General features: G+C 40.3%; 1 protein-coding gene across 2 annotated transcripts in view; it reads right to left on the bottom strand.

Moving 5' to 3' along the window:
- The window catches only part of BMPER (BMP binding endothelial regulator), a 146,193-nt gene that overhangs the window by 62,105 nt on the left and 67,642 nt on the right, over positions 1-16,446 (bottom strand). For both annotated transcript variants that reach the window (XM_027659514.1, XM_027659515.1), the window contains 4 exons: positions 10,400-10,499; positions 7,173-7,282; positions 6,404-6,544; positions 4,064-4,168 (listed from right to left, as the gene is read on the bottom strand). In XM_027659514.1, the coding sequence (XP_027515315.1) occupies positions 4,064-4,168; positions 6,404-6,544; positions 7,173-7,282; positions 10,400-10,499 (456 nt within the window). The remainder of the gene's footprint in view (positions 1-4,063; positions 4,169-6,403; positions 6,545-7,172; positions 7,283-10,399; positions 10,500-16,446) is intronic.

The following is a 16,446-nucleotide window of genomic DNA, read 5'->3' as shown; positions in this document are numbered from 1 at the left end:
GTCCACAAGGCGCAGAAGAAGCTCAGTGTAAGCTTGTCTTTGAATGTGCAACTGCATGTGAACAGACTTGAGGCACATCTGGACTTGAGAGAAGGGCTGGATCACTGGCAGTGTGGGCAGCGCTTAAGATGTTTGTGAGACCACGAGGCCCCAGAGCAAAGAGAATAGCCGAGGACCAGGCGGCAACAGGGAGGCCTACCCAGCACCTGCTAGAACAAAACCACTTAAAGGAGGAACCATTAAAACCACACAGAAATAGGGAGCTTGGCAACACATATTTGTATGAACGGAATACATGCAGCTGAATGCCACACACTGCACTGCACAGTCTTACCTCGCTGTTTCAATAAAAGAGTTGAAATCATCAGCTGAGCTGGAAGTGGCAAGAATTCAAGTGAAATCGGATTCTCCAAGTCAGCCTGCTGAGGCTGGTTACTTGAGCCACCATGTTGGCCCGAGATCCTGTTTTTGTCTTGTAGAATAAGGAAACCCATTATTGCTAACATGTGCTGCAAGAGTTCGTTAGCATTGAGGGTTCCCTTAGGAGTGGGCTAAGTGATGTGATCCCATTTTTCCCTATGAATATTTATAAGCACACCACATTTGAGTCTATTTATTTTCTGGGATTTTTCTTCTTTTTTTTATGAGGTTTTCAATTTTAATGTCTGAGGTTTTTATTTTATATTTTTTTTAAGGCAAAACTAATTGCTGGGGGGAGGGGGTTGTTTAGTTGTGCAATAGCAACAGCTGTTGTTTTTTTGTGCCTCATTTGGCACTAGAGTAAAAACAGCAACTTTTTGTTTGTAATACTAACAGATGTGTATAACATTAAATGCAGTCTGTGCTAGAGATGGGAGAGTGTGTTCTGAATAAATTTTCAGCTCACTTGAAGTTCACGGGTTCAAAATTTACCCACAGAATCAAACTCCACAAATGCCTTCACATTCTGTGAATTTAATTCTATTAACTTTTGCCTTGGAGCTCAGAAAAGGCTGCATGCCATAAAATTCAACAGGCTTTCCTCTAGCAGTACAAAAAGAGATGTTCATGACCACTGATCATTGCCATAGACTTAAGATGTTAGTGAGGAATTTAAAGGCACAAGGAGAGGGGGCAGGAGAAAAATTAAAAGGATGGGTAATCAGAAAGGAGATGGCACAAAGCAAGAAAGAGGCTCGAGCAGAGCTAGGGTAAGTAAATAGCAAATTAGGTATGAAGAGGTCTAAAGGATCTCTGAAACTCAGTCTTGCCAAGTGTTGAGATTACTCCCTTTCTTTAAAGTATTTAAGCATGTGTTTAAGCACACATGGAGGGCCCATAACTAACTAACTTCAGCAGAACTGGACACATGCTTAATAGATTTGCTGGGTGGGGGCCAGCAAGTACCGCACCTTGCACGCTGACACTCCAGGTAACTTGAGAGAGGGAATATCTATTTGGAGTCAGTGGTCAGAAGGTAAGAAACAATAACCACAAGCCACAAGGCTCACTAGAAGTCCAAGAAGAACCAATTTTACTAGAGATGTGACAGGAAGGACTGACTTTGTGAGATGTATTGCCTCTGCTGCAGATGAAAGGTAGCTAAAGACACTTTCTGTAATTACTGATACAGGATTAAATGCTCCAAAAAGAAAAGAACAAAAGAAACAGAAAAATGTGCCTAGCCCTATGAAGAAAATTAAAGAAAAGGCAGAAAGAGTCCTCAAATGTCTTCTATGTCAGCCCGCAACCAATAGACTGAATAATACAAATGGTTGCACAGTATTGGAAATTTCTGCAGAATTGCCACTTTGAAACCCATCCTTTCAAGAAATAATTGGCCAAAATTTATGCTGGAAAATAAAATAAAATTCTATCACCAAAAAATCCCACAATATCATGCAAAGAGTATTAAGAATGCATGGTAAAAGCATTTAAGTCATAGAATAATATTCTAAGTTCTTTGTGAATCTTCAGTCCTTTCCTGATGAGTTGTCTATACCATAATACAGTTTTAACGAGATAAATTTATGTGGTCTGACACCTGAGGGACACTAAACCACATTTTATTCCACAGCAGTCTTCAATAGTCAGTGGAGACTGCTTACTGTCAGAAACATTGTGAAGAGAGAAAACAAATGGAGAGCACACCACTACAGTTTGCAGAGGCAGCAGCATAACTACGCATGATATCCATACTTCCAGTATCAGAATCATTAATATATCTGTATCTTGAATAATGTGCTGTACTTAATTGATGTTTATAGATTTGAGACAGAAAAATCTCATTAGAGAGAGTGAAGCAGAGGTGAAAAGTAGAAGATTTAAATCCATTAGCATACATTACTTGCTTTAAAATTACTTGGTACCCACTTGGAATAGGAAAATAAATCTTACTCTAGAGTTTACATTCTTTCTCCTACTTGTCCTTCCAATTTAGCTTGAAAGAGCAGAAACGCAATGTGTTCCTGTGGAGTAGAGTAGGTTTGCTTGCAATTTGCATTTAAAGGCAGGGAGCAAGGTGACTGGTCAGATACAGGAGCAAGTGGTGCTGTGGGGTAACAAAGCCAGTCTTTTCAGCCCTAAGGAACCAGATCTTGTCTGAGGACTCACCTCAGAGCTCTAGGGCAGTTTATGACTTCACGTTAACCTTGAAACAGATTGTGTAGCAACATTAAACAAGTTTGTCAGTCAGTCACTTATGCTGCTGCAGAACTGTGGATGGTGAATTTTTACTCACCATTATTTTCATTTTAGAAGCCACTTCAACTGATCATCTCAATGCTCAAATTTATGTATGGATACTGCTGAAGTGAAGATACTTCACTGAAGATCTATACTGTCAAATTAGCTACCTGATCTCAGAAGCGTCTTAAACATCTGTAATGCATCAGCACAAGGTAAAAATAAATGAGATGCAGTGCGTGCCAGGTTCTCAGCCAACAAAAAATTCGAAGAGACCTGAAGAGCCCAAACTTACACCACGAATGGCCTGAAGGTAGCAAACCTGATTGCCATGAGCCACATCAAGTTCCCAGAAGAGCAGCTTCGTTTGTTCACACTTCCTAATGTGTATGCAGCATCTCACGTGAGGCCCATTAACAGGAGAACTGCCCTCTGCAGTGAGTGCCAGAGGATGCAAGCATCGTTCTTTAAGCCCATTGTCACAGCAGAACAAGGAGTGCCAAGGTACAGGCTCTCTATTCTACCACTGCTTCTGGCTGTCAAAAGTTTACACGTATAAAATTTTACAAACTAGAGTTTGTCATTTAAAAATTTTATATCTAGGTGTCTGTGACTCACATTTTCCCCACTGGCTTCCAGAATGGAAAAGGAAACACTGAGAAGGTGTAATCTAATGACTTGGCTTTCTCTTCTGCAGTTCAGTTCAAAGATCTGCCCCTACATGAGGTGCTATTTAGAGCTCCCTCTTGTGAATGCTTGAGCCATTAAAAAAAAAAATTGTCAGTGTCAGAAATCCAAGAAACAAAGGCTGACTTTAGCTGAAGGTTTTGAGTACAGCTAATTTTTGAAGCAATTAAGTAAAGTTACAGTTACACCCATCTTTGGGTTCACTTTAGACTTTCAAATAAAAAAATACTCAGGCCACAACCTTAGACAAACAGAATGGTTTGCTTGAAATAATTTGTTTTGCTTTGTCTAATTTACATTTTCAACCAAGTGTTAAGCCTCACATGCACTGAGAAATGCAAGTACAACAACATACTGTGGTTTGCCTTAAGAATATGCCTGCTCTTGAAATATTAACATAGTCATCTCATCGCTTTATAAAACTACTAAATGAGTGAAAGGCATGTTCCAGTGCAGATACCTGGGACAGAGAAAGTTAAACGCAGAAGGAGAAATGGAGCAGAGACTCTTCAGAGCAAGGACAGTGGTGGAATGACCATATTCAGGGTAACAGTAGCACACATGGAGAATGCCAATCTAAATTAATATGCCAGAGTATCCCTTCTTTTCAAACTGTGTGCCCCACTGCCATGTACACACTTCCAAGAAACACTGGAAAACATAATAGTGGAGAAAAAAAGAGAAGAAAACTCAGTTCTTTTAAAAAACTCACATGAGGACAGCTGCTGACTGGAATGCACTGTTTCTTGCGACACTCTGTCTTGCCTTTCACACAAGCACAGATGGTGCAGTTTACAGAGGACCACATCTCTCCATCCTGCAAGAGGGAACATGATATAGTATCAGCTGGAGTGGCAACAGGAAGCTATTTCAGCAATGTATCATTGCACAAGAAAGGATGACTTTCCCTGTTGGCACTGTCTCATTGTTTAGTCTAAATTATTTTGAGGTGTCTGTCCATGGCCAGTTGGATTCAAGACAAAGATCAAATTCAGCAAGGTTTTCTTCCCTTTGGCCCTCTTGGTCAGAAATTCATTTTTTCAGGGCTAACCAAATCACATTTTCGTTTTTCATCAGTGTCCTGTTTATTTGCATTGTTTTCTCTCTAATAAGCATCTGAGATGTGATCACACCTACCACAAATTTTCATTTAAGCTGACATAATTAGAAAAACCTGGTTGAGTGAAGTCTATAGGCTGCAAGTTAAAGTATTTGATTAAGATATACAGTGAATTTATTCCCAGATGCAGCATCATTTTGACTCAGGGCAGGAATGGTTGAATAATGAATTCTAATTTAGATTACTACAGCACTTTCACAGATATTTGATCTGCTAAACATCTGAAAATGTTTAGAAGAGATACTGTGCTGAAATTCTCAAATGTGGAGCAGGTAAGACAGCCTATGTATGGCTCTGAAAGTATTAAGTGCAGAGCATAATATGCCTCATGGTCTTGTCCCCACTTGGGATGAATTGCTTGTGGAACTGCCCTGGCTCCTTTTTTACATGGTGCTGCACTTGCCAAGTGTGGTTTCTAAAACATTCTGTTTCACCCGCTTACAGCCTTGTGTGAGTCCACTTAGAGCCAAACTGTGCATGTTTTCTGTTTACAGGGCTGCTGGGAAGGAAGGGTGAGGATAGACCGGAGAGGAACAGGCAGTTCAACCAGACAGATGTGAATAATTACGTGCCCACCTCAACATGATGTTCTGACCAGAAAGAAAAACAGACCATATCTGAAATGCAAAGGAGCCTAACTTATTCAGCGCAGCACGCTTGGCCAGAGGCTGTCTCTCTCCTGTTTTTTGTTTCTAGGGCATGTTACTATTGCCTAGTGTTTCTGATGTTCTTGGGTCTCTGATGACCACTCACCAGGCAACTACTAAGGTACCAGAATACATCACAGCTGACTGCATGCAACTATCCTGAATTTTTGTTTCACAGCCAGTTTTGCACAGGAGTGCAAAAACACATTTGCTGTGCCCATTCTACCTGGGTTAGAGAACTGACTTCAACAGAGTGACACTCAATTTACATTTTTGCACACGAGGCCAGAAATGGATGTACTCTCTCGTTATTTTTTCACACTCCATATAACACTAGTAATATAATAAAATCTTCACAAGAAGTAGAATATTTTAGTTGGGTGCCTAAGAAGTAGGCATTTGTTCCTGAAGCACAATGGCGCCAGTGTGAAAGTGCCAATCAGATGGAGTATAGTCTCAGCGTACAGTAGGTTCACATGTAATTTCCAGAATAAACACTTCAGCTATGTACACAAAAGATGGAATAAATGGGAAGCAATTCTGGCTGAGCAAACCAAGTATTCACAAAGGACTTAACATTTGATCTGATTCAAGGGTCTCTTAATTCACAGATGGCCCATGAGGTGACAGAATCTTTTTCTGACACAGTGTGAAAAAAACGCTGCACCACTTGGAAAAACAAACAGGGTCTCGGCAATAGCAGAAGTGTTCTGCAGGGAATCCCTTGTGATTTGAAAACATTGGGTGAGAGTGCAGGAGGTAACAGTTACTACATGGCTACCCCAGCATAAGATATCAGGGGTACTGTCCTTAGGAGATGTGAAACGTAGTAAATTGAGTAACTTTCAGCCAAGATGAACTTCACAAAGCTCCTGTTGGCTCAGCTATGGAAAAGACTTTGGTTCAGCAGATAAAGCCTACAGGCCACTCAGAATATCTCCTCCATGAATATTGGTGTTTGTTTGGGAAAGCAGAGCACTAATATCTCTTACTAAAAATGCATCATTTGTCATGAAACAGCAGCTTGAACCTCTGCATACGGAAGGGGAGGCAACATGTAACATTCAAGGAGGAACCATAATCTTTAACTGCTGTGTATCAGCAGAATTTATACAAACTCAGAAAAAAAAAGCAGATGGCAAATTTTGCAAAGCTTTGCCTCCATCATCAACCAGAATGGTGAGGATTCCGCTACAAAACAAGCCACTATTCTAATCTACAGTAAAATCATGCTGTTTTGGCTGTTACAATGGTGTCTGCTCTTGAACCACACCTGAAACTTTACCTGGAAGATCTTACTGCCAAACTTGCACACTTTCACTTCCTCAGGAGAGACATATGAGACACACTCCTTGCAGCAGTGGTCTTTGTTTTTATTGCATTCACCAGGAAGTAAGCACCTCTTCTTACATATCACTGTTGAATCCTAGGTAAAAGGATGAAAGGAAATCATAAAATCATCACCAAGGTGTTTGTGCTCCTGTGTGTCCTTACAACAGTATTCCTGCTTGTTCATTCACTGCACCACCCAAGCTACAGCCCAACTGCTTTGATAGGTCAGCTCAGAGAAAATAAAAATTATTTATGGATTAAGGGAATCTTTCATGGCCTATGAAGCTAAAGCCCAGCTTGTACTTTTATTTGCCTGCAAAATCTTACTGATTTGGTGACACTTTCATTTTTTTGCCTACGTGCAGAAGTGGAAGCGGTCACAGTCATGTTAGAGAACTAAATAAATATCACTGCCCTTCAGCAGAGATGTGGTAATTTATCATTTAGAAACTCCTCTTCCACTCTAATGCAAAGTTAAAGAGGATCATATAATCCGAGCAACTTTATTTTGCATCACACAGAGTCAGGCATCATGTCTCAGCTGAGGCAGTCAGTAATTTTTTAAACTTTCCTAGCAGAACTGCAAGTGCTCTTCAGATCATATTCTTTTGGACCACACAAGATGCCACAGAACAGTATCAGGCTTACAGTTCCACAGCCCTACAAATTACTGCTAAGCCAGATAACCATCAGCACACAATATCAAAGCACTATGGACTTACCTTGCATGTACACATTGTGCAGTTGTCATAAATAAACGAGGACCCATTATCATACACATTGCTGTGAAAGAGGCAGCTTCCAAATGGGAGGTCAAACACTTTCCTCTGTCCTGAATAAAAATAAACAGTAATAGAAAGAGAATGTGGTTGAAAATATACCATGTTGTCAACAAAAATAGAAGGGTTTATTGTCACCAGGTCAAATTCATGTGCAATGTGTCATTTGCTATGTGTTTCCACTTTGGTGTGAAAAAAATATGTACTTTTAACAGTTCACTGTTCCTTTACTACACATTCATCTGTACAAATCCTACCATGGGAGGGAATATAAATATGATTTATAGCATGTTTATATTGGAAAAATCTTTCTTCTCCTTCTCATCATAAAGTGCATAGTGCAGCTAAACGAATAAAAAGTAAGCACTGCAAACTCTTAAGGTAGGTACACTTAAACTAGTTTAAACAGTCTTTAACTTAATGCAATAACTTATCAAATAAAGGAGTCTTAACTGGTTTTAGCATATCTACCTCAGGGGTTCACAGCAGCCAAGCTAAATCAACTCAGTGACACTGATGCAAAAATAACATAGATGTTGTCCAGTCTCATTAAGATAGCTTGGTGTACCATGTGCACACAAGACTGCAAGAAATACAGGCATTTGCATAGTTTATGAACAGAATTAAGGCAACAGAAGATACTTAGTTTCCATAATCCATAAAACACTCAGGCTTAATGAGAGCGAGGCAAGGGTTTGGAACACTATACAGGGAAGGCAGCACCAAAATCAAATCCTTCCTGAAGTCCTGCAATCCTGCAAGCACTTTCAGATGCAAGTTGCAACAGAGTTTGTGGTTCTTGTAAGCTCCTCTCATTCTTCAGCTTCTTTCCCACTAGGTTATTTTAAACAAGTGACCATTATGATACATACACGAGCTCTTCACAAAAATACTACACTTACTTTCCTAATTTTGAGTTACCCCATCTACTTTTGGTGGCAGCCAACTAATAAGTTCTTTTATCAGTGGTTGTCACTTTCCTAGATTATTGTTTCTGCAGTCTAATGTTTAATAGGGACCAATTCCAAGGCAGGGAATGGCCACTATAAGTACATGCATGAAGTACTAAGTGCTAAGTAAACACTTTAGCTTTTAAACCATCAGGTCTTGGTATACTGTAATTCCTTCCTTTTTCAGTAGTTCTTGATAAATGTAGAACATCTTACAAGAAAAAGGTTCCATTTTCTTTTGACATATAAGTGAACAAAAGGATAAGCACACAGCAAAATCCATTGGATTAGCCTTGAGTTTTTACAAATCTAATGTTAAACAAAAGTTAAGAAATAATTGCTTTTGTTCAGTTAGACATAATTTGAACATCTCTCTCTTGCAAATTAGCTACTTTGAATTAATCTGTACTTGCATAGCCAGCCTTCCTTTTACTGGATGTGCATCTTTCTGAAAAGGCTTAATTTCTCTTGCAGGACTGACATATGAAATCAGTTGAGGGTACTTGGTAGCCCTAAAAGGAACTGCTCTACATCCATGCACCACTTACGGGTAAAGCCTAGCCATGGTCCCGCCTGTAACAGCACTTCTACTGCTCCATGTGGGGCCAGGACTTCAACAGCATAGCTTGTGTCAACAAGTGAACAAAAGTCCAGTTCTCTCCCACACCCTCTTGCCATGCCTTGAAAACTGCTCAGCGCAATTCCGGGTGGCCAACCCAGTTCAAATACTTGGTAAAAAACCACTGACAAAGGAGCTACCACTTTAAAAGATGTGGTGATGAAGATATTTGGCTTAATGGTTGGCTTTGCTAGCTCATAACCACTAGTTAAACTAATAATTCAAATCCCAGTAGAGTCCACAGCATTCTTCTAAGCTATATACGCTGAGTATCAGGAATTCAATTGCAGGGAGGTCCTCCACACGATACTCTAAAAACCATGCCTCAGCATCCCTGGAAATGCTTCCCTTTCCTGACAGCCATGCAGTATGCTAATCATCCCCGGGCTTTACCTCCACTCCAAAACTTTTAACACTTCGCTGTGAATAGATGTTATCTGTTCAGAGGTATATGAAATGCTTTAAAGACCACATAAAATGAAATTGATTATTATTAGTGAATTTGTTTAATTCTAAGAGGGGAAAAAAGAACGTGTAGAAAGATCCCCTTGAAGCAGTCAAAAATTAAAGCTGCATTTCAAGTGCCTAGATCAAGGAGGGGAAAGTTCAGCTGAGAAAAGCATGGGGAGGAGAGGACAAGGGGAGTTTACAGAAGGAAAAGAAAAATGTCCTCAGCCAAAACAGAAGCTCAGCATTTGGACTGTTCTCCTCTCCATTTCATTCTTCTACTGCATTACTCTCTGGTCCTGCAGCTAAATGTTCCAGGCAGATATTTATCTGTAGCACTTCTCAATTAGCAAATAAATTAATTTGGGTTTATTTCAAGCCGTCAAAAATGTTAAGTACTATGAGAACCTGGAACTCTATATGGTTTGCTGCCTTCAAGGCCAGACCTCTCTGTATCCCTAACCTAGACTTGGAAACAGACTTTGGATAACAGTAAAGATGTAGTCAAAATTATAAAGCTTCCATTGAAGAACTGGGAGTTATTGGCTCTGAAAATTTTCCAAACCTAGTTATAACCTCATGGAGCAAATTAAAACTAATTTACTGGGTAGGATGTAAGTATTCCTTGTTTATGAAACAGACAGAATGTTAACCTGTGGGATCTGTGCCTTATTTTGTCACTGCCTTCTTTGTCATGACTTGGAAGAACTAGCCCTTCTTAGAGGCCTCTGACTTACACCTTTAAAATGTGTTGGAAAGATGTAATTGAGAATATTCTTGGATGAAACTGGGATTCCACCTTAAGAAGGCAATCACGAGGCAGACTCCTGGGTCCGTGGCACGCCTCTGACAACAGTTTACAAGAATGCAGTGTCAGTTCAGAAGTTTCCTCTGGCCTGCATTTCCTCAAAACAAAGAACTCAAATGCTCACATGAATAATAGTATGACAGGGCAAGGCCTTTCTCTTGTGGCAAACTCCAAAGAAACATCTCTTCCTGCCTCTTCAAAACCTGTAGATTATAAATTCCACTGAGCAATAGAGTCTCTTTCACCTCAAAGAATTTACCAGTATTGTGAAATACTGGTATAAAAGATGCTACGTACAAACACATCATATTAATTACAAAATTCCTAGGGGAAAAAAAAAACTTACCTAAGCATTTGGGGCAACACTGTCCAGCAGGAATGTGACTGAGGTGCTGAGGACATGAGAGAATGGGGCAGACTTCTTGTATACACTGTGTCCTGCCACCCTGAAGGAAAATAGGCTCAGTTAGAAAAAAAATTGAAGCAAAATATCAAGTAGATGTGCACACACACACACAAACTGGTAACAAGGTCTTGAAAAACCTTAGCCAAAGCTAACAGAAACTTCTGCTTGCGTCAAGCATAGGACATGTACACCTGTCCTTCGAGACTTCCTATATTGCTTGCAGAGACGTTGGATTATTCATCTTTTCTTTAAGCTCTCAAACAATGAATGTAATAGCTGAAGAAACACTGTCTTTCTATCTTATTTTTTGGTGTGGATATGAGAAAACCAGGGGAAAATAAAATCATTATCCATGAACCTTTCCGGATGTTCAAAAAAGTTACTAAGCAATTTTTTACATTATTCTTCATCTCCTGTGTCGTGCCCTTCTAGGCTTGTCTGGGACAGGGATTAAGTGCTGAAGCAAGATGAGAGCAGGTGTTCTTCCACTACGTCCATGACCTCAGAAACCAAATAAGCCAAAATCACTTAAGAAAGCACATTCTTGCTAGCCTCCAAGTCCAACTATGCAAACCCAGAAGGCCTGCTTTCTTCAGAGGACTGAAAATCAAGAGGGTATATGAAATTCTGAAAATGAATGAGGAAAAAAAAAAGAAAAGAAAAAAAAATTAAGCAAACTAAACTGCATATATCCTGGTGTATCAATGAATACCAGAAACAGAGGCAAAGACAAAAGCACAGAATATATGTCTAAGATTAACTCAGTCAAAAGAGATTTTTGTTCTCATTCTGCTCTGTTGCCCGATTACTTCACCATGCTTTTAGAATACCGTGTTTAGCTCTAGACCCCATATCAACATGTGCTCCATATGGCCATAAGAGGTCCAGGCTGTCAAACTTCAAAACTCAGTCCATCTTTGTCTTAGCAAGGAAAGTCAGTTCTTTTCATCTAACTGTCTTGCCTTATTTATCACTCAGAGCTGCAGGATCATCCCAACAATAAGCTTTGTATTCCTGAAAGCTGTGATTGAAGACTTATGAACAGCCCTCTCCCATCTACATGCTGGATTGCTCTCGGGGCTCCCTGGGGAAAGGTGGAAAAAGCCGTTCATTTTGAAGAGCTCTGTGCCTGAAATGATCATATACCATTCCACTCCTAATGGCCTCAGTGAATCATGTAAAAGCTTTTACATATAGGCAGACCCACGTATACACTGTTACACAGAAAATAACATGCTGACTGTACCCCCATTCTTTTCAGGCACTGAAGTCTACCTGTCCCATGGGGCTACCAAAGCATCCTGAATGCACATGGCTAAGGACTGCTCGTAATTCTTTCACTGCGGCATGCAGAAACACAGAGTTTATTGTAGACTGAAATGACTGCTCTAAATTAAGGGTCAGACCAGAAACTTGACAAAACGAAATTAATTCTTCACTGATGTTCCTTAGTATGCTCAGGGAACAGCTCTGTGAGAAGAGACACAGGTGCAGAATGAAAGAAGGGCTCTCTGAAGCAGTGCCGTCTTTCATCCCAGGGAAAAAGGCTTTGAGAAGACAAAGTTCAAACTTCAGAGACAGTTCAGAAAAAGAGAAAGTAGGGCACAGAGGCCTCAGCCAGCCTGGTGACAGGATGAGGAATATATCCATGGAAGTTACGAGGAAAGGCTAAGAGAATTGGGATTGTTCAGCCTGGAAAAAAAAGGGCTTCAGGCTGACCTAATTGGAGCCTTCCAGCACCTGAAGGGAACCTACCAGAAAAATGGAGAGAGACTATTTACAAGAATGTGTAGTGACGGGACAAGGGGGAATGGCTTTAAAGTGGAAGAGAAAAGGTTTAGATTGGATATTAGGAAGAAATTCTGTACTATGAGGGTGGTGAGGCACTGGAACAAGCTGCCCAGAGAAGTTGTGAATGCCCCATCCCTGGCAGTGTTCAAGGCCAGGTTGGATAAGGCCTTGAGCAACCTGGTCTAGCAAAAGGTGTCCCTGCACATGGCAGGTGGGCTGGAAATAGATGATCTTAAAGGTTTCTTCCAAGCCAAGCTATTCTGTGATTCAGGAAAGATAAAGCAATGCTCCACACATTATGAGCTGAGGTTTCATCTTGTCTCAGCAGTTTTCTCAAGAGACATAAAAGAAGGGAAGATGAAATAGCACTTTCTAATTCTCCCACAAGAGGTCCATCTTCGAGAAAGATAGAGAACAAGTCTTCCCTTAAATGAAAGCATGGAGCCAGTCCAGCTAGCCATGCATCTGCTTCTGCCAAGTTCCTACCTCAATTATGATATTTTACTGTTCAATAAGGACACCAGTAGCTTGGCAGAGTTGAAAGACACACCGTTCCAGGCTGCGTCTGACTTTGCTGGACACACTGGATGAAGGGTAGGCCACCCACATGCCTGGTGCACAGCATGGATGCAGCCTGTATGCTAGGATAGATGGAGAGGAAAATGTCTGCAGAAAAAACTGTCTGTCCAAAACTCCCCAAAGGTTGTGAGCCTGTGGTAATTTCTCTCCAAGAGCCTTGGGTTTCATCTACCATAAGGGTGAGAACAGTGACTACCACCAATAGCTTCTTTAAGCGGACTTTTAAAGCACTCATGAAATCCCAGGAGGACAGAGGCTTCCATACTCCCAGTTTGTTACTGATAACAAGCATGTCTAAACTTAATAATATTTCATATACATGTTATTTAAGGTTAAAGGTTAACATCAGTATTATCAGAACCATATTTCTTGTGGGCATCTCGTTTTCTATTTTTCTTGCAGGTTTTATCTCTGTGCTTTAGTGAAGCTATAAATCATCTGAAGAAGATTACTCCCTAGTTTTGCCCTATGTTCACCTTGTGCTTGAAAGACTGTTAATCCTCCAAATGAAGTAAAATTTCCATTGATTTTACAGAATATTTTGTCTAAGTGCTGGCTGGCATTAGGATTCAGTCCACAGTGGATTGTAGAAATTTATTTTCAACTTTCATCCTATAAGAAGTGCTACCAGTGAGGTTATCCTTACAGAAAAAAAAAAAGGAAATATCAAAATTACATTTCTCTCAACTCCAGGATACATATTCCAGACATTAAGAGCAAGGTCAGACACACACTGTAGACTCAGCAGGGATTGTTGTAAGAACTAAGACAGATGTTCAAGGTTGTCTCCAGCTATGAATAAAGATTTTACGCCACCAGCATGAGAAAGAAAAACTTTGAAAGTTCAACAGGGTCACTACTGAGCAAGCCTGCCCCATGTCAGTGGCAAAAGAAGCCAAATAAAGACACAACTGACTGTTTGTCTTCAAACACTCTAGCACAGTGCAAGTAGCTACAGTCACCACGAACATATCAAGAGACATTATCATTTTTGTGACAGCAATGGCATAAAGGCAATAAATAGAAATATACCAATAAAGAGAAAGGCATATGATTTGGGAGTCAGATAATGAGTGTTACCATTCTCGAATAAAAAAAATATTAAGGCATTCGAGGACTCCTGTTTCATTACATCACGTTGGCTGATGTGTATAGGGCTTTTTATGTCAACTGGATAGTGTATTGGCTTACATACACTTGCTGGTCACCAGGAGCTCTGTCTGACGTATTAACTACTGTGTCATAGTAAAGATTTTTACTACTTTCCAACCATGTACTAAATACATAAACCAGGTCAGCAACATGTACTATGCAAACATCTCCAAAACATCCCCAGAATCACATGCTTGTAAACCCATACCTTGAGTTTACAATCAGATTACAGTCCCTGATGTGTCATGTAAGTAGACTTCGGGTATAAAAGGAAGAGGATACTGTATTTAGAGTGGGGGTTTAATCTGGAAATAAAATAGGTGTTCTCCCCCAAATCAGACGAAAGAGACTCCAATTCTTATAAGAATGCTGGTGCAGCATGTGGTGGACAGCCCTTGGGAGTAACTTCACCCCTACACAGTATTTCAGAGTCCCTGAAAGAGACATGTCATGCATGGTGAGAGTATCCTGGAAGGGTCACGGGAGGAAGAGTTTTAGGAAATGCACAAAGTAGCAAACCAGGTCTCAGCATAAAAGCCAACAGTGCATCAATCAGTTCAGCAAACAGACAGACAGACAAGCCAGAGCTTCCCACATCCATGCAGCCTGATCTGTTGTCTAGACTAGGATTTTAAAAATGCCTCTTTAGAAAGTATTGGATAAAATTCAGAATAGGGAGATCTTGAGCTTCAGTTCAAAACAACAGATATTTATACTGCCTTGTGTGCGGCTAGATTTTTAAACTCTGCATCTAGATTTCCAACTCTATTTTCTGAGATATCTCTGCTATAGAAAGACTTTAGAAAATGGTCCTTGTGACAGTCAAAAGTGATATCCTGAGAACTGCATGTGAAGGAAATGCTCATATTTATTTTAATATCAGGCCATAGAGATTAGTGCAGATATAAATAATCATCTCAAATGTCTTAAAAATTACCCAAAATCAATACAGATTAGAAATGGTACACTAAAAGATTCTTATTAATAAATTACTAAAGCAAACTCTGGGGCAAAGCAAAGGCATAATTCTTAAAACTATCTCAGTCTGATGCAAAGGCTTTCCTGGACACAGCAGAAGGAGTATAAAGAGCTCTGTCAATTTCCAGCAGGTAAGAGTTTGACTCTACCACCTCTCCCTCCATGTGCACCCTCAGGATACAATCAGTTAGGTGTACGGTTTGTGTCATCAACAAGCTCCAATAACAAGAAAGTTTGATTAGTTGTTTCCAACTATTATAAACTCCTGTCCTGGGCTCCTAGCAAATTGGAAGTGCACAGAGTTTGAACGTCTTGACCTAAAACCAGGAACCAAAAAGTCTCCCTCTTTTGGAAGTCAATGTGTATGTGGTTGTATACAGCTGCTGAGGAATTAATTATAATATTCATTAGTTATTAACTTAGGATAGAATGAAGCCTCTAAACACTGTTATGCTTTCCATCAACCAAATAGCATGCATATAAAGAGACTCATGTAAGTACCAAGCCTATCCGGTCTGGCCATCTATTCCACTTCTCAAAAGCCACATTTCCTGGGATTGGTTAGATTAAGCAAATTAATTTTCTCTTTTGCACAGGTAAGTGGGCTGCTGTTTGTTTGCTGAAATGTCACAGCATCCTCCTAGAGACTGAAGTATGTTGCTCTGGGATACAGCTCTCCACTGTGAAATCTGATTGTCGGGGAGCTGCTGGTCCTGCTTATTTCAAGTTTCAAAACATGAGTTGCACTGACTCTCCTGCGGGAGGAGGTGAAGGACCAGGCTGAAAGGGAACATTCTGGAACATGAAATTATGGGTTGTACAGTAGCTTTTTTTAAGGTATACACAGGCAGAGACACTGCTCCTAAATTTCACAGTTGCTGGAAATGCAGAAGGGCTCCTTGGGGAAGGTCACACAGCACTCTGTGCTCAGCTGGGGGACTCAGTGCAACCTTCGTCATATTTCTCCAGTCTAATAGTGCTATGCAGAAGTGTTGCTGGGATTATATTGCATCTGGCTTCACAATCCATCTGAAATAAAATTGTTTGCTGACCCAATAGCCTAGCTGCAGAGTCAAGCAGCTGAACAGCCAGCAGCCTTCTCCCCTCCAGGGCTTACACACTGAGCTCTTGGCTCTGTTGAAAGAGATGTTGTAAATAGCCCTTCTTCACTTGGAAGCCTTGAAAATTTAATCATGGAGTGTACTTTTCCCCTTTCAGGCTGATTTCCTAAGGAAAGAAGGATTATGCAGGCAGAAATCAGGCACACCTGTAGCTTGTGAATCCCTGATCAGCTTCAGCCACAAATGATCAAGGGACTCATCTGAAAAAGGTATACACAGATAAAATAGCAAAAATCGAAGTGACATTAAGATCTCAAGGACATTTAGTTCCTATAAGTGTTGTTAGTTTTTGTTTGTTTGTTTTTTTAAACAGGCTGCCGCAGAGAGTAGAGAGCCCCCAGTTTCTTTCCCAGAAGGGACACTGGA

This window comes from Corapipo altera, unplaced genomic scaffold (genome assembly GCF_003945725.1).
Source record: "Corapipo altera isolate COAL_440 unplaced genomic scaffold, ASM394572v1 44b, whole genome shotgun sequence".
In the NCBI taxonomy this organism is placed as follows: Eukaryota; Metazoa; Chordata; class Aves; order Passeriformes; family Pipridae; genus Corapipo; species Corapipo altera.
The sequence above is the reverse complement of the archived record's forward strand: the minus strand, read 5'-3'. Positions and strand labels throughout refer to the sequence as shown.